Raw genomic sequence first — 17,456 nt, 5'->3', positions numbered from 1 at the left:
TTCCATGTGTTGACGCTGAGATTCCGAAATTCCCGAATCCTATGCGAGCGGGCCACTCTATCGAAAAGGATCGCGGCGACATGTTGGGTCGTCCCACAGAAGCTAGATGCTGCAGGTGCCCTGGTGGTGAGATAGCTACGCCGCAGCCGTGAGCGCCAGCTGGATCGTGCGTCGCGGCTCGACCGCCTCGAACGCCGCGTCCCGTGTGGGACGGCACACTAGCAACATTGCCATTCTACCGAGGTTCCGAAGCCTCACTCTACCATCTGTTTCGCTCTGCCGCCTCCGGTGCCTTCAGATATCAATGTTAGGATGATCGATAAGGAGCGCAAAAGTCGACATGCGGAGGAGCCGTGGCATTCGTCTTCTTCGGCAGAACTCCCGATGAGGGCGACTCGAGGCTTCCATGAATCCTTCTACGGGAACACGCGAACCCCTTACATGTCAACAGCTCCAGGCTCTACTATCGTACTAGGACCTCTGATAATGTCTTCTCGGATATGGTACCACATATGGGCTGTGAAGGATCGCGGCGTCGCTAGGGTGTAGGAGATTTAACCTACCTGTTGCCGGTTCCGAGGACACTCCAACTGGGATCAGGCTACTGCGAGTGTGCCTCCGCCAATCACATCACCAATGTGACATGGTTGTTCCGTCGCAAAACGTACATACAACGCACGCGAGGTGGCGAACGGAAGTTGGCCATCGCCGAAGGAGTACTCGTTTTCTGACCCATACTGCTGGGCTCTCGATTAGAAACCAACTGCGTGAAGAGGGTATGCTCCGAAATCCTGAAGGCGAATTGGCGCAAATACACGGCATCTGCTCCCCGAACTCATGGTTCAGGAAGCTGGAACCAGTCACCTGGGTGTCATATGGTGATTTCATGCGAAGCCGCGGCGTAGTCACCCCTAGATGTTCCATAGAAAGCCGTTTTATCCTATAGACGCCAACCTTAGATCTACCTCGCTACGAGCGGCGACGCGGGAAGACCTGGAGTTTAATTGAGCTTGTGGTTGGTGGTCAAGTTGCATACCTACTTGAACCGCTTTAAACACAGCCTTGCCCTCAAGGCCGCATCTCGTCATTCTCCAGTCGGATGTTTTGACGGCCTCTCATATTCTTTCTATGCAGTCATGACTGCACCATCATCGCAGGCGGATTTAGATCCTCAATGGGCGGCACAAAGCAACCTTACTCGTTTCCTCGCCCTTACTGGTGTATTCCATATCCTCGCCCTGATCAGCGTCGGTCTTCGTCTTTATGCACGCATAGGCCTGCTTAAATCGCCCGGACGAGATGACTATGTGATCGTCCTAGCTGCTGTGAGTAACTATTCTCTGCTCAAAATCACTGATCTGCAATGCTCACTCCGATAGCTTGGAGCTTTGGTTGGCTGGATCTGCTTCTTCTTGCAAGGGCCCTACGGTCTTGGTCGACACACCGCAACCCTTTCGCCAGATGATAGACGAATCTGGGACCACATCGCCTTTTGGCAGAGCATCATTTCTGCTATGGGCGCGCTCGGATTGTTGAAAATCTCCATTGCTTTCTTCTTACTCCGGTTGAGCAATCACAGATGGTACTCACGCACACTCTGGGCATTGATTGGTGAGTTTCTTGGCTGCTGTATGGCGCTTCCATGGTGTATAGGTCTGACAAGATGCTGTTAGGCTTTGTCATCTTTTATACCGTTCTTGCCTGGCTTACCTTCTTCGTACGCTGCAAGCATTTCTCTGGCTTCTGGGATCCTAAGTACGCACACACTTGCTATCCGTTGAAGTATGTCATGCACTTTGGAATAGCAAACTCAGGTAAGACTGCAATTGCGACGGTGCGAGATCCATTGGCTGATACATTGGTAGCCTTCAACATCTTCACTGATGTTTGCTTCGCCACATTGCCCATACCTATCGTATGGAATCTCCAGATGTCTTCACGGACGAGAATCAGCTTGATAGCTGTACTCAGCTTAGGCTATGTGTAAGCTTATCATATACTCATTGTCCGCATTCCATTGCTCACTGTCTTTTAGTGCGGTGGTCATGGGTATTGTCAAAACGGTATATCAACTCACCATCGTCAAAGACAACGACTCGCATTTGTGCGTGATACCCCGATTCTTCAAGTTTGACTGGCTGTTTGACTCACACAACACACAGCAACAACAATGTACGATTCTGGGGCTTGTAAGTATACTTTTCCCGATGAACTACGCTTGCATGTAGCTAGTGCTAACGACTTCTTCTTTCAGTGTTCAGCTCAATGTTGGAATTATCGCCGCCTCAATACCCACGCTAAAGCCACTTTTGCGAAAGATCAGCAAGTCCACGAACAGCAACCAGTACAATCAATTCCATGACGGCGACAAAGCCAGGACCATTGGCAGCGCACCACCTTCCAGACCTCGCAAATCGATCTTGACCACGCTGAGCGGTACACGAACGGACAAAAACGCTGATACCGAGGCATATGAGATGTGGAGGGCGAATGCAGGATCGGCACAAGGCGGGAAGAATGAGATCTATGCTGTCAGCGAGGAGCGCGCAGGAAGTGAGGACTACATTCTTGGAGGACATCCACACGATTCGAAGCAGATCAAATGCACAACAGAGGTGACTATCAACAATGAGGGGACCAATTCCAGGGTCTGAGCCCTTGGATCGGGTGCGCGCAGGCTGAGGGGCTTCCAGGCCACTGACCGGAGAGTTATGCCTGCCCTGACAACCACGACAAAAACGATTGTACTATATACTGGAAATTAGTGTTTGTACATACTGTCTCATATGTCTTCTACAATAAATGAAAGCAACAACGCAGTTTGAATTGACAGCACTATGACTGACGGTCGATGTATAACTTTTGACTGGATGGCTACGGATGTGGCGGAAGTCTTCGCTGGTTCGAAATCGATCAAATACCCAAATTCCACCATCAGTTCGGCCCATCACACACGACAGATCAGTTTCATCAGTCTTTCCAAGATTTTCGACATGTCATGATCAACTGAATCTTGCACAGCCCTTCAAGCATCAAACGTGACCAGACGATTGGTAGTGCAGCAAAACCCTCCAAGCGTGGAGGGATGTTTTTGACAACGAATGGCACCCTGAAAAGGAACGAGAACTTGGAAGGACCAACCGGAACCAGCGTACGAGGCAATTTGCTTCACGAGTTCACACCTTCAGGCGAAGCAGAAGAAATGCTGTCTACAGCGTCACTGAGGAGCGAGTGGGAAGCGAGGACAACATCCTCGACGACAAAGAGGATCTGAAGGGCATCATGCGCACAAGGGAAGTGACTGTCCAACACACAGAGCAGGCAGACCAGAGGTGAGCATTGGTGCAATGAACCTGAGCCACATCATGAAGATCTAAACAAAAAAAAAATACATTGGCATCGTACCAGATGCAGGTACGCCACATCATTGGCACGGAAGCCAAACTCCCGTACCCACTTTCTTCGACTTCTTTTTCCCAGTACCAAGATACCAATAGTGTCTACGCTAAACCTACATGTGCGTCCTGCGCTCAAGTGGTAAAACTCCGGACGACCTTAGGTAGCCGCCGTCAAACCAGATTTGTGCCACACCATCCACACCCGCTTTGCCAAGCCAAATACCCGCTGCCACAGCCACCAAAGTAGTACGAACCACTGTGTCGTATAGTATGCATCCAATCACATACTTGAACGTAGTTCTCGTAATAATGGCTGACGGAAGGGGCTGTAGGGCTGGGCGAGTGGTTCACGTCATCTATTGGGGTAAGGCTTTCTTGGTTCTGGTACGAAGGAGGCGCATGAGAGACAATGGGGTGCTTGGGGAGAAGTTGGTTGTGGGTATCAGTAGTGTTGTAGGTAAACGAGAGGTTGGCAGCATTGCACATCAGATGGAGTGGAGATCGTAGCGCAAGCAGCCTTGCGCGCCTTACTGTGCCGCATGCTGCGAGTTGTGCCGCAACGTGGTCAGTGGGTCTGGTATGTAGCGCGGCACTTGGTCGATGTCAGCAGACCGTGTTGGTGGAGTGCGGCTATGAATCTGCCGTGTCGGCTGTGTGACGATGGGAGGGCGATGTCTCTTGAGTTGGTCTTCACTTTGCTACTGCCAGCTTTCGCTGGGCGCAGTCATGGCACTTTCCAAGGAGAGATGGTGAGATGCGAGCGATACAGACCCTTCGCAATACTGTCATTGATGTCGCATAAGTGATGTATCGTACAGTGAAGCATATCATCAAGAGAAGAACCACTATTCTAGTATTCAGAATCGCAATGCAAGCAAGAAGCTTTTAGAATTTACGAAAGGACACATCCAATCCTTGTGCACTATAGCCACCATATGCAAAAAACCGTAAACGCCCATAGCCATGCCGATGCCCCGCAGTAACAACGAAGTCCCACACAGTCGTGTGAACCATGAAAACCAAAGGGTATCGTAGATGTAAGAGATGAAATGAAAGGTTACAAGAAAAGAAAATCCAAGCCCTGCCGTAGATCTAGCGGGACGAAAATAGCCGCGCGCGACTAACCTAATTATGGAAAGATCGTAGAAGGCATGAGAAGATGGTAGTGTTCGTAACTGACTCGAAACGAGCGTCGCAAGCTCGGCGCTTATTACTTGGGACCATAGACCCAGTCTGTGAGATGTTAGTTGACTATTCTGGCTGCGTGGTTGTTTCGGGTACACTTACATTGCGCGGCGTACTTGACTTCCCATGTGGCTGGCATGCCTTTGCAGGTCGCAGGCTTGTTACCACCGGCAGTCTCGACACGGTAGACGGTGTTGATTCCTCCCTTAGTGATGCCAGTCTTGTGCTGTAGGTATAGCCAGTCGACGGCAGGTAGACCGTTCTTGCCTGGGCATGCGTACGATGGTGCACTGACGTTGCTGATCTTGGCCACTTGGGTCATGGGGAATGGCGTGCTCAGTTTGTCGAAGGCGAATGTAGGAGTGTTCGCTCCTTCTACGTCGGCGAAGAAGTGGTGACCGGTGATATGTTCGTAGCCCTGGAGTCGGAGGCTCATGTCGACTAGCCCAGGAGCCACTTCGTACAGTGAGAGTGCGAGAGGGGTGATAGAGGGAATCTTCCACTTGGCATATGCTTCGTCGTTGAGCTTTGTACCGATATCGTATAGGGTGGCTTGGTGGTTGTTAGCTCCTTTCCTGTCAAGTTGAGTGGGTTCTTACCAAATGCGCCAGTAGTACCAGGAGCCGCGCTCTCATCAGAGCCGCAAGTGTAGTTCTGTGTGCCGATGCCGAGCACAACGTACTTGAGATCCAAGTCGCCTGGGCCTTGAAGAGCGCTCTTGGGAAAGAGTTTGGCGAGCTTGTTGAGGTTACGGGCGGGAGCGTATTGCGGTTTGGCAGGTCTTGGTAGGGCAGCTGCAGTGGCAGATGCGGCAAAGAGCAGTGCCGTAGTGATGGTAGAGAAGAGCATGATCACTGGTTATGATGATACTCAAGGATGAGGAAGTGTCGTTGGTAATGCGATACTCAAGGTTGAGGAAGTGTTGTTGGTAATGCGATATGCGAGGCTGGTATATATACTGCGACCGAGGAGCGATGAAGATGTACTGCGACCGAATGCAAGAGGAGCGATGAAGTGATCGATGATATCAAAATAGAAGTGACGTCCCTTAGTCTTTGCTAGCGTTGAGAACTCGAGGCTGGTATCGTTGTTACACTACCTCTTAGACCAGGCGGTTCGACAGACTTATACTTTCGTCTGTAACCTTCGCGCTTGGCCGTTAGACAGGCCCGCCGGCAAGGGCACGCATGCGCCGCCATGTGTAGGTACATGGGCACGGACCATGATCCTGACCAGATTTCCTACTATTATCCTTGAAGCGATATGCACGCCAAATTGGTGATACCTGGAGGTGGCTTTAGCGTCTCAGGGTAATCCGCTTTCCGCATGTCACCTTGCCGCTCTCGGCATCTGGCTAAAAGGCTTGTGTCTGCTGTAAGCGCTGATACGTGCAATCTTGCGATGAGAAGACAGGGATGGGCGAGCGATACGATGGGCATTACCTGCCTTCTAGTGAGCCGCATTCCGGTGGCGCTCTTCTATCTTCGTGTTGAGCCTCCATTCGCGCTCCCAAGTCTTGTGAACGTTGGTTTTTGCAGACATCGCCTCCATGCTCATCGCGATGTCTGACAGCGAGACGTCGATTCTGCCTTAGGGAGGCGGCGCAGTTGGCTCAGGCTCAGGCTCGTCACAGTCAACCAACGTCCAACGAAGGATTCTTTAGTTTCAGCATCAGGCCCTCCAGACGAACACCAAACGTCGGCAGAAGTGCCCACAGTTTTGGGGATTGGGTTTGCACTTGCTCGAACGGGAGGTTGGATGCCACAACGCCCAGGCCTCCCTGGCCTTCACCCGCCGCCTGTGCGCTGCAGACGCCACGCATCGCACGGCTGATAAATGACCTGATCTGGCTGAACAAAGTCAGTAAATGACCCGATAGCGGCATGCACGCACTATCGAACGCCCCGCTTCAAGCCCAAATGTTGGCTAATTAACTGGGTACTCAACAGAGATTAACGGAAGATACGGCAACCGTGGGTTCTGGAAAGGCGTCCTCACGTAGCCTTCGGAAGGAGATGCGGCGTGGGTCTCGTGCTCGTCTCATTGCATGTGCTTCCGCAAAGTCACCGATGCTACGCACAGCTTCGGTTAGGCGCATCTGCCGAATCTGAAGCTCGTTGTGTGCGAGCTCGAGCATCCGTCCTATCCAAAATAAACAGGACTTGCTTCCTTACGCCTAGATCGCGATGTTGGTGTAAGTGAGGGGCTGCGTCCCCAAGCCTAGAAGCTTGCCCTTCGTCTTCGATACTGGCACGCGCACACCGCAAAACTTCCACGGGTGTGGGAGGTGTGCAGCAAAGCCGTTAACCCTGGAGCCCAGAACCAGGTTACCCTCGAGCCGCAAAATGCGCTCTAATCGTCTGACGGAGCAATGCCATGGCCTCATTGGCAATAAAAGAGGGGTAATGTTGGCTTATTAGCCTGCTGCAAGGCTGTGGAAGTAGCGACATTAGTCTTCTTTCTTTTTCGCATCCACCGTAAGCTGGTGACACACCCGTCTAGCTAGCGAGCATACTCGTGGTGCATTGCGGGACGACGTTGCAGCCGCCACCAGGAAGTCGGTCGGCATGTTTCGTTTAGACAGGTGAGTGACAGGCCGTGCGGACTCACTGCGGAGGATCTTTCGCAGTGACAACCGTTTCGAAACCCATGAAGTTCGCAGAGTGAGCTGTGTCAGAGCTCAAGCGAACGGTTTCAGCGGTGATCCCGCAGAAGGTGCGACACTTCCCCAGCTCGATGAACGTCGCTCGAACGCTTGCAGGAGGCACCCTTTCATTCCTGAGGCCAAGATGCGAGTGCGCGCGGGACGTTGGGCTCCTGTCAGCATCCTGAAGTGCTTTTCAAACTCTTTGACGGCTCCTGCATTGGCTGCATGGTGGCAGTCGAGACTGTGACACCTACCGTGACGGCAATCGTCTCCCGTTCTGCATTCGTTTCCCTAGCCCTGCTTCTGGATAAACCGGCATGATTTGATACTCCAGATATCGAAGGAGGCTGGTCATGTGCGACTGGGGTAATCGTTGTGCTTGGAGCGGCTATCTGTCTGTCCCGATTACATACAGATTTGAAGAAGACACCCTTCCATAACCCCCCTTCACAAACACCCCAACGCTAGCAGGGAGCCTACATTGGTCCCGCGTTTCTCACTGAACTCTCCAACCGCATGATTGTCGGTACCGGCCCACACTCATGAACTTCCTCTGTTGCTTGCATCGCTCTCGTATCCGTCACGGAAGCTGTTCATCAACCGAATGTTCCTGAACAATCTCATGAGTGTGGTAGCCTTGACCTCCGTCTTCCTGATTTCCGCTTCGTCCATACCATCGATCATGTTGTTTAGATCGAAATCTAATCCAGCTTCGCTGTGTGCAGATCGTATGCGGCGGAAGTACGCTTCTGTATGGCAGTCGTCGTCCTCTTCACCATAGACATGTTCCCACGATTTGCGCTCCAACCGAAGCGTATCCAGTCGCGATTCGGTGTAAGGGGGTTTTCGGAGACTAAATGCTTCGAACGCCTGTTTCGCCAGGTCGCTCACAGTTCCTTGAGTCTGCTTTTGTGCTCGAACATAGGTGGTGAGCTGGAAGAAGTCGTTTAAAAAAGTCTTCCAATCGAAAGCGATGGTTTTGTTGTCAAGGTCGATCGATACATCTGTAAGCTGGGCGTTACTGACATAACCTCCAATCAAAGCCATTTGTCTTGTCCAGTATTGCCTGTCGACTCTCTTCTTAAAGTCTAGGTAGCGAAAGGGGATCAGCTCGGCGAAGGTCTTTTCCAACAAGGGTCTGTACTGCGTCCGATCGTATAGTGTTCGCACATATGCCGGGCGGCCCTCCAGATTGCGCAGTTCGTATTCAAATGCGGCTGTGAACTGAGCTCGTAGACCGTCCTCAGTGAGACCTTGTAATTCTAGATCTTCGACGTTGCAATCGAATTCATGCAGCCTGTTTTCGTGCATGATTTCTCCCATAGATGCCCAATTGATGCGCAGCTGTGGAAGACGTGTCTTAGCAAACTCGCGTTCGGCTTCAGCCCGAAAGGTTCGCGAGACCTGTCGGCAAATGACCCAAAGCGTGTACTCGTCTTCCACGTGATGAAGGATCTGCGCCCATAGCTCCGCCGGCAGATGAGAACACGGTCGCTGGGTCGTTGGGTGAATTGACTTGATCTTCAGAACGAGAACTTTTGCCAATAAAAGGAAGGACCTGCTCTTCGTTAGATATCCATACCTACTGTGTTGAGAGTCATCTCGTTTACAATGCACCGGCTGCAACCGTGATCTCTTGCGAGGGTGTCATCACAACCAGTTGTTAGTATTGTCAGTAATAATTTGCTGCGAATGAGGTTGGAAAGAGAGAGTAATGAAAGTGACATGAAATTATAAAAGGTAGTGTTTGTGGGGAAGCGTTTGTTGACTTGGTCAAAGCTCTACTTCACTGACGAAAAGCGCGACGAAGCAAACACGGGGAGATCAGGGTCTCTAGATAAGAAAAGTGATAAGCCTGCTGTTGAATGCTTTACGGGATAGAGCGGTCTCTCCTCTCTTCCTCATCACTGGATGAGACCAATGCAATCCTAACACTGTCCTGACGCCTGATTTGTGTTTGTTGGTCCCTGACCAATCTCATGGGGCCCCGATAGAACGCTGACAATAGATCTGAGAGGTTGAACGCATCGAGGATGGCATTGAGTGGTCCAGCGGCAGGACTACCCTGTTGCTTATACGGTAACGGCGAGAATGCAAAGAGCAAAAGTACAGCGAAAAGTGGCATTTCGCAGGCGAGGATGAGTGACGCAAGACCAGTATTGACATCATGGTACGTCATGTACTTTGTAGGTTTCAGCTTTCCGTGGCCTGCAAGCAGCGAAATGGTGAACTGTGAGGACGGTGTCAGTACGTCGTATACATGCTGGCTACTTCAGGGGACTGTTTAGCGTACCGATTGGAGAAAATTCAGACCGAGGATACCCTTGAATGTAAACAGTTTGAGTATGATCCGATGCTTCTGGAGCAACTTCTTGCTTTTCTTGTAGAACCTCAGTGAGCCAACGATAGCGACCGTTGTAGTGTAGCCAATGAGTATGGTGAGCCAGAGATGGGCGAAGTGCACGTCATTAGACTGCTGGCAGTAGGTACCAGTAGCGAGGGTAGCTGCCGTGGCGATCCATATGACGATGCTAGTCGGTATAAACTGGAGTACGCCGTACCAGGTACGCTGTAGAGTGTCAGATATGGTCTTGAATCCTTTGACAGAAATGTGAGAGCTTACCCTGAGCCACGTTGGACTGTTCATTTTGCGCGCACCCTTGGCTTTGGCACCCTCTCCAAACAACCCATCGAATCCTTCCTGGTGCGATAGGACAAGATCGCACATGAACAGTAAGAAGGACGAAAGTGCGATCGAGCAACCAAAGTCGCGTGAAGGGGCTAGGTATTCTCCAATGTCGCTTTGCCAGACGATCAGGAAAGAGAAAAGGGCGACCCATGGTATCAAAAGCATGATCCTGATGATCTGCCGTTGTTGTACGGGGTTCGAGTAGTTGAAGGCGTGAAGCGCGATCAATGCCCCAACGATCAACGTGCTGAGAATGGCACAGGCACCGGACAAGATCGTTGCGAATCGGTGGAATGTGAGGTTGCCGATGAAGGGAATGATCTGTGGACCATGAGCATCTTCCAGTGGACATGTCTTAGAGTCATCGCGCCGCTCGAGATTGTTTCTCGCCCTGAGCATTATAGTATTCATACTCGGCTGTTGGTAGCTTGCTTGATAGAGCGTGGGAAGTTTCGGCAATGATTGGGAGGAAGACAAGACTGGAATGCAACGATTGAGAAGATCCAAAGATGCTTTGATGGGGAAATGAACGAGTTCATACTGAGCAGCACGACTTCTATACATATACTTACCGGCCCATCATCGGTCCAACTCAGTTCGCATACTCGTTTAACGTAGCCACGCTTCAGGGAACCCGCACGTTCGTGGCAGAGCCATACAAACCGTCAAACTCACAACCACCGCTGAGGATGCCAGATTAAGTAAGGAGCAACCATCGCAGCGCATGTAAGCACTTGAGGTAGGCCTTGGCGAGATTTATGCCCGTCTCCATGGTGCTTAGCAGATGTTGATACGAGTGCAGTATAGCGATGCGGCGCAGCAGCACGACCAGGCTGCGTTACTAGTCGCAATGTGAAGCCTGATTCGCAGAATGAAGATGTGCTTGCGTGGCAGAGCGCAGGGTCTGGCTGAATGGCTGGAGTTCGCAGGGCGAGTTTTATGCGCAAAGTGTACTTAAAGAGGAGGGCGATGCGATTGGGTGACTGAGAGGCTGAGCGGGATGAGGCACGTGGATCGTGTTGAGCGGCGGCAAGCGATCTCGCGTCCACCAGAACGACGAACACGAGGATCACGTTCAAAGAATATCTCACAATGTAACCTTGAACTATCAGCAATCGGGGACGAGTCTGCGGAAGTGGCCGCACATCTTTTGATGCGATCAAAAGCAACTAATGCTAACCTTAGTACATGTTTGTTTTATGTTTCACCAAAGTTGGTGTACAGCATGGTCTGATGTATGGTCGGCAGATGTGATTTCTTCATTCCTAGCGACTGCTCCTGGCTTCTATAGCAAGAATATCGCAGAAGACACCTTGCGTGATTACATCTAATCATCACCACCACCTATCGGACCGCTCACTTGCTTGGCCGATTTCGCAGCAACGATGTCGTCCACCCTGAGCAATAGGCAAGCACTCTCGACGGCAGTCTTGACGCTTTGCTCCTTGACAGCAAGAGGCTCCCAGACGTTATATGTCCGCATATCGACGACCTTGCCTGCATCGCCATCAATACCCCAGACGCTGCCAGTTTGCTTGCCGTCCTCGTAGCCCTCCGCATGCTTCGCGCGCAGTTGGGTGAGCACCTTGATAGGGCTGTTTCCGGAGTTCTGAATAAGTGTGCGTGGAATGACCTCCATCGCTTCAGCGACGGCCTTGTATGGCCATTGTGCGACACCCTCGATCAGCTTTCCTCTTCGGTCTAGACCGACCGCGACGGCCATCTCAGTGGCGCCACCTCCAGGGCAGAGCTTAGGGTTCCAGATGACGTTCCTGGCGACACCCATAGCATCGTGTAGATTCCGCTCGATCTCGTTCAGGATGTCTTTTGAGGGTCCTCGGAGCAGGACAGTGCAGGCCTTCGGGTTCTTGCACTTTGTGAGGAAGGTGAAGTACTCGTCACCGATCTTGGAGATCTCGAACAGACCGCACTCGGTACCAATGTCTGAAGCGGTAGCTGCGAATACGGAGTTTACGATCGTCGCGCCGGTCGCACGCGCGATACGGTTGTTGTCTGTCTTGCGGACACGGCGGATGGCAGTAATGTCGGCCTTGACGAGGTAGTGCTGTGCGAGATCTACGCCATATTAGCAAGCCCACGAGAGGAGTTATTCAATGTCACATACCACTGACACCCTTCTCAGTAATGACGAGATCGGGCTTCAGAGCAACGATGGCATCGCACATCTGCTTGACTTGCTCCTCCTCGATCTGGAGAATCCTGTTCCAGTCTTCCTCTTTGCTGACCTCAATGTTTGTCTGACTCTCGCCCTTCTTATACTCCAGTGTGCAGTCCAACAACAGAACACGAGGGTTCTCGATTCTCCGCCTCATCTTTGGGTGTGTGATGTCCTTGTTGACCATGACTCCGTCCAGAACCTCGCTGTCTTCGATCTCGCCTCCGGGAATCTTCTCGATACGTGCGTAGCGCTTGATGTCGACCTCCTGCTTTCCAGAGCCGATGTCGAGCGAAACGGTTCGTACTGCCTTCAGAGCCAGTCCACACATCAGGTCTGACCACCGCGAAACGAACTTTGTGCCAATGGAGGAGTTGATGATCTTGTACATCTGCTCATCGTCGTTGACGTCGACTTCGACCGCGATCTCGTTGATGATTTCGAGGGCATCGGCAAGGGCCTTCTTGAATGCTTGGATGATAACGACGGGGTGGATGTTGCGCTCAAGCTGGGGCAGAGCTTGTGCGAGGATTTCTCCCGCTGTTTGTTGTCAATGTACGCTCCTCAATCTCCCCGCACTATCTACGCACCTAATATGATGACGGTGGTTGTGCCGTCGCCGACCTCTTCATCTTGTGTCCTACTCAGCTCAATCATGCTCTTGGCTGCTGGGTGTGCGACTTCGATTTCTCGGAGGATAGCGTGGCCGTCGTTGGTCAGGACGATACCGCCCATTGGGTCGAGCAGCATCTTCAGCATAGCCTTGGGACCGAGACATGATCTGATGATGTCGGCGACCGTCTTGGCTGCTGTGATGTTGGATAGTTGAGCTTTGCGGCCAAACTGGCGCTCCCCGCCCGGGGTCTGCGTGTCTGTTGATGTGTTAGTGGGCTGTCGCAGCTTCAGCTGAGCGACTGCACATACTCATGACAACCACTGGCGCCTGCATCTTGACGGTACAGGTCTATAAGCACGGTATACAAGAAAGAGGGGGTCGAAAACAGAGTTGCGTGGGGTATCTTGCGTCTGGTGCCTTGCAGCTCCTCCACTAACTTTTGCTACCAAAAACCGCGTCGCAGCGCCGCCACTATCCCGGCGCGGATTATCTGCGACCGGGCACCAGCCACAGAGAACAGCCACACCACCTGCTTTGCTGACTCATGCGCTCAGCCCGCGATCAACGGCAACTTCCATCAACGACCCCGGTCGGCCCTGCCTTACACAGAGCCTTGGCGCCTACCAAATCCGGCAGGCAGCCCTCGCGTGACGGCCAATACGCGCTAGACTTGCCCTGGAGATCACTCGCCGGGCTATTTTACCCTACATTCTGCCGCCTCTCACCGCGTCGCAGCCAGCCTCTCACGGGACTCGTGCGCAGCTTACAAGACCGCTCTGGTGCCCTCCAAACCTTCCTTCCTTCCTCTCACTTCTTTTGCGCCAAACTTCCGCACGCCGCCTTTCTTCTGTCTATAACTTGGACGCTCCCACACCTCGCTCGGTTTTTCTTCATCTTACCACTCCCATCCATCACCATTACCCATCCCCATCATCCACTATCTCCATCGCGCCTCACCTTCTCGCCATCATCCACCTTCATCTTTGTCGCTCATAGTGACTTTACTATATCGTCGCATGCTCACTGTTCTGTCTTGATCAAGACAGGTCTTTGTATCCTTCACGAACTCTAACATTGCTAAACTACTAAACGTACAGTATGGGTCTTAACTATTACGCCTCGTCGCCAACTGTGGTCCTGCCGCCCCAGCAACCGCAGGACTACTTTCCGCATCACCAGAGCGCCGCTGCACCAATGGGTAATTTCCGCCCCAAATACCCTACTCCGCCTTCGCTCAACTATCTAGCCGCCGTTTCCAATGCCACCGCTGGGCGCAAACGATCCATCGCCGACGTCGACGACCCGGAGGAGAACCTACCCGTCGGATCAATCGTCACTCAATCGCCTTCAAAGCCGAAGCCCGAGCCTGTGTACGGCCCGGGGATGACGCTCATCTACCCTGGAGAGCCTGGCTACACCATGGCAGCCGAGTCGCAATCGGGCACCTGGTACGAAGAGAAGGTCGAGAAAGAAGAGAAGGCAGAAGCTGAAGCTCGCCCTATCGCCGTATCGCGCAAGTCAGTACGCATGAGCCCAACTGCCAATGTCGAAATCACTCCCCTCAACGAGATGGATGCTCAGAAGACCGAAGAGCTCATCGACGACAAAGGCAACACCGTCAACACGCTCATCGCATCTCTCGGAGTAGGCTGGAAGAACGTCATGACCAACCCAAACCTACGCGACGCGGCACGCGCATACTCCCGCGTGATTGAGCGTCATTTCGACTTCACCGACGTCCTGGTGATGTTGGAGAAGGAATCACTCAACGCGTATCTCGTGCGCGCTAAGCAACACGGTGTCCAGGGCTACTGGTTATTCGCGGATAACCTTCAGTGGTGCCAGCTCGTTGGCTGGTCATTAGAGCGAACTGTCAGCAACCTCATGTTCGGCTCAACTCCCCGTGTGGAGGGTGAGCGCATCAATGCTCGCCAGTTGACGCCGTCGCCTGCCTCTACACCCGTTTCCCAGCCAGTCGCGGACGCCCCTATGGCGACTGCAGACACCGACGCGATGGAGATGTGACGCGTCTCAACCCATCTCTTCTCTTCCTTCCTGTTTCCTTACCCCACGAACGGCAAGAAAACACGCCTCAGTTATCATTTCGGCTGCATTGATTTACGGTTTTCGATGTGGGTTTCTTCTTCGGCGATTCGGCGTTGATGGTGGAATCGGATGGCTCACCGGAAGTGACTCTATCTGACATGTACTATATTATTATGATGCTTATGCTGCGATGCTTGATCAAAGACACTCGATCGCATCTGCTAGTACGTGCCGCTAAACTTAACAGGCAAGAACTCAATGAAACTACGATTATCATTTACATCACCTCCACTTCCTGAGAACTGCTGTTATTGAATGCGCATCCGGTGACTTCCAAGTGGCCACTTACCGGTCCTCGGGTCTTCCTTCACGCGCAAGCTGACGTGCTTTACCGATGCCCCGAGGCACGCAATTTCCTTGACTCTATTTTCAGTAGATCTTCGCTCGTTAAACACGATCAAACATGCTGCCGCGGTGACGAAAGAGCATTGAGAAGGCTCTGCCCCGAGCTCTGCCGCACTACCGCTCCTCAGCAACGCGAACATGTCGCGCGCAAGACGCGGCGTCGCGTTTCCCGGACAGCACCTTTTCCCAGTCCATTCATGACTCGTGCAGAAGGTGCGCCTGAGTCGAGACCGCTGTTCTCTCAACGGCTTCGCTGATGGTTATTTTCGCTGTCACACACCCTGATGGTGCTGTTTCACAGCCCTGGAGGCTGCTGGGCGCGCTGCTTCTCGGGAAGACAGCTTCCGTTAGTTCCGAGGTGCGCGACACCCGACGAAAACGAACCTTCCTCGCACCCGCGTCGCGTTGCGTCTACGTCTTGGATACGATGACTATGTTCATTGATCTCACGCTCCTACACGCGTGCGATAGTCGTCCATTCACCGTAGTCTATACATACGGATTGGCGATATAGAACCGAATTAGCATCCAGACTTTGGCCCCCAATGTGGCGTGGGGCGCCTTGCAGGAGGCTCAGAGTAAGCCTCAACCCATCAGGATGTGCGGCCGGTATACTTGGCAAAAACCAGGCGGCACTGCTGATAGGTGGGCTCGTACCAGCGAGGGTGCGATATCTCGCATGGTACTACGCGCTTCTTTGATCTCTTTTACGTTGTCTACTTGGACCGGATCCAACATTTTTGCTCATGGGCTTCGCAATGCCTGATTCAATTTGGCGGTTATTGCCTTCTAGGATACGCTCAACGATACACCCCGAATGGAGATCCCATAGCAATCTCGAGATGCAGGTACCGCTTACAGCCCAAACTGACCGGAATGGAAAACCTCTCGGGAGCTTGCAGCTACCACAAAGCATTCGCGCAAAGGCAGCATCGATACTTGGGTTGCGCAAGCGTGCGGTGGAGAAACATCTAGGGTCTCGCTTCACTGGATGGCGGTTTGGCGTGCTCAACTTCGCGGTTTTGGCTTCAGTGGTCTTTCTCATTAACTTCGTGGCCATGGCATCAGGTCTGGCTGCCACCTCTGGCGCCAAGGGTGTCTTCTTCGATGGCGATTGCGATCACGTTGAAAGGCTGAACACCGGGCTCCATCTTGGCATCAACGTCTTGAGTACGATTCTGTTGGCTGGGAGCAACTATACAATGCAGTGTTTATCTGCACCAACGCGAAGCGAAGTCGATTCTGCCCACAGTCGCAAGCCTAGTGTATACCTCGATGTGGGTGTACCTGGCATACGCAATCTCGGACATATCAGCCGGCGTAGAGCTGTGCTGTGGGCAGCATTGGGACTATCATCCTTGCCGTTGCATCTTTTGTAAGGCATTGACTGATCTTAGCGTTTTAGTTACTTACATCTATCAGTTACAATTCTGCGGTGTTCGGTTCGATATCATCCAACAGTTACTGGGTGTTCTCCGTTGGGCGAGCATTTCTGGACGGAGAAAATTGCACGAATTGCACAGAACAATCCCCGCAGCTCCGTACCAGTTTCATAGGTGGACCAAATAGGCAGACCAGGCTCAGTGCCAGTCCTGGCGAAATCCCATCCGTACTTGAATCCCTCTGGGAGAAAGCACGCGCGGGCAACCTTGAAAAGCTTGAGCCCAACAGATGCATTGACGAATATGCCACTAGCATACAATCCAACCATCGAAATCTGCTTTTAGTGTCTGACGATAGCTTCTTTCCTCCATCAACGGAGAACAAGTTTATCAATGGCTCACACATTTATTGGGGTGCGGGTTTTGATGCATACACTGCGTCGGATTCCGGGTTTGCTAGCAATGCATACCACTGGATATGTTCCGCGTCGCACGACCTACTCAATCCATGTTCAGTCAGGGTACAGGATGTCAAGAAGCAAGAATCTTGGCAGGTTGGATGGCTTTGCGACGATGAAGGGCTTTGCGACCTGTCACGTACGCCAGTGGAGTACTGTCTAAGTGAGCCGGCTCAAACCCACTGCAAGCTCCACTTCGAGCCTACTATTACGACTGTCATTACGATTCTCAATCTCTGTGAGTTCAGATTTCGTTCTCTACGCCTATACAGACGCAGCAGCGTAAGGGACACGCTCGTCGATCAACCGTTCGAGATCGAATCAACTCTAACTCTTCTACAGTCAAAGCATGTCTAATGTTCTATGTTGTATTTTTTGTGCACGACGAGCCGCTTATGACAACGGGTGACGCCGTCGTCTCGTTTCTGGAAAACGAAGACGTTACAACGAAGGA

General features: G+C 52.2%; 5 protein-coding genes across 5 annotated transcripts; 2 read left to right on the top strand and 3 right to left on the bottom strand.

Moving 5' to 3' along the window:
• Positions 1–1,642: 1,642 nt before the first annotated feature.
• J4E88_007846 (uncharacterized protein) lies at positions 1,643–2,654 on the top strand (the record flags this gene model as incomplete). Its single annotated transcript, XM_049401461.1, has 5 exons — positions 1,643–1,814; positions 1,866–1,983; positions 2,036–2,104; positions 2,163–2,189; positions 2,255–2,654. 5 exons carry the CDS (start codon positions 1,643–1,645, stop codon positions 2,652–2,654), a joined length of 786 nt encoding a protein of 261 aa, XP_049252534.1.
• A 1,954-nt stretch (positions 2,655–4,608) lies between these two features.
• Positions 4,609–5,432, bottom strand: J4E88_007845 (uncharacterized protein; the record flags this gene model as incomplete). Its single annotated transcript, XM_049401460.1, has 3 exons — positions 4,609–4,631; positions 4,686–5,135; positions 5,183–5,432. The coding sequence occupies 3 exons, from the start codon at positions 5,430–5,432 to the stop codon at positions 4,609–4,611; spliced, it is 723 nt and encodes a 240-aa protein (XP_049252533.1).
• A 2,338-nt stretch (positions 5,433–7,770) lies between these two features.
• J4E88_007844 (uncharacterized protein) lies at positions 7,771–10,499 on the bottom strand (the record flags this gene model as incomplete). The annotated part of the gene is made up of 5 exons (XM_049401459.1): positions 7,771–8,788; positions 9,105–9,460; positions 9,524–9,799; positions 9,854–10,310; positions 10,492–10,499. 5 exons carry the CDS (start codon positions 10,497–10,499, stop codon positions 7,771–7,773), a joined length of 2,115 nt encoding a protein of 704 aa, XP_049252532.1.
• A 747-nt stretch (positions 10,500–11,246) lies between these two features.
• On the bottom strand, positions 11,247–13,044 carry CCT3 (T-complex protein 1 subunit gamma; the record flags this gene model as incomplete). The annotated part of the gene is made up of 4 exons (XM_049401458.1): positions 11,247–11,995; positions 12,045–12,635; positions 12,686–12,967; positions 13,020–13,044. The coding sequence occupies 4 exons, from the start codon at positions 13,042–13,044 to the stop codon at positions 11,247–11,249; spliced, it is 1,647 nt and encodes a 548-aa protein (XP_049252531.1).
• Positions 13,045–13,809: 765 nt separating this feature from the next.
• J4E88_007842 (uncharacterized protein) lies at positions 13,810–14,736 on the top strand (the record flags this gene model as incomplete). Its single annotated transcript, XM_049401457.1, has 1 exon — positions 13,810–14,736. The coding sequence occupies one exon, from the start codon at positions 13,810–13,812 to the stop codon at positions 14,734–14,736; it is 927 nt and encodes a 308-aa protein (XP_049252530.1).
• Between the last annotated feature and the right edge of the window lie 2,720 nt (positions 14,737–17,456).

This window comes from Alternaria novae-zelandiae (assembly GCF_023758075.1).
Source record: "Alternaria novae-zelandiae strain BMP 2774 chromosome Unknown scaffold_17, whole genome shotgun sequence".
In the NCBI taxonomy this organism is placed as follows: Eukaryota; Fungi; Ascomycota; class Dothideomycetes; order Pleosporales; family Pleosporaceae; genus Alternaria; species Alternaria novae-zelandiae.
Note: the sequence above shows the minus strand (reverse complement) of the source record. Positions and strands in the feature narration are given on the sequence as shown.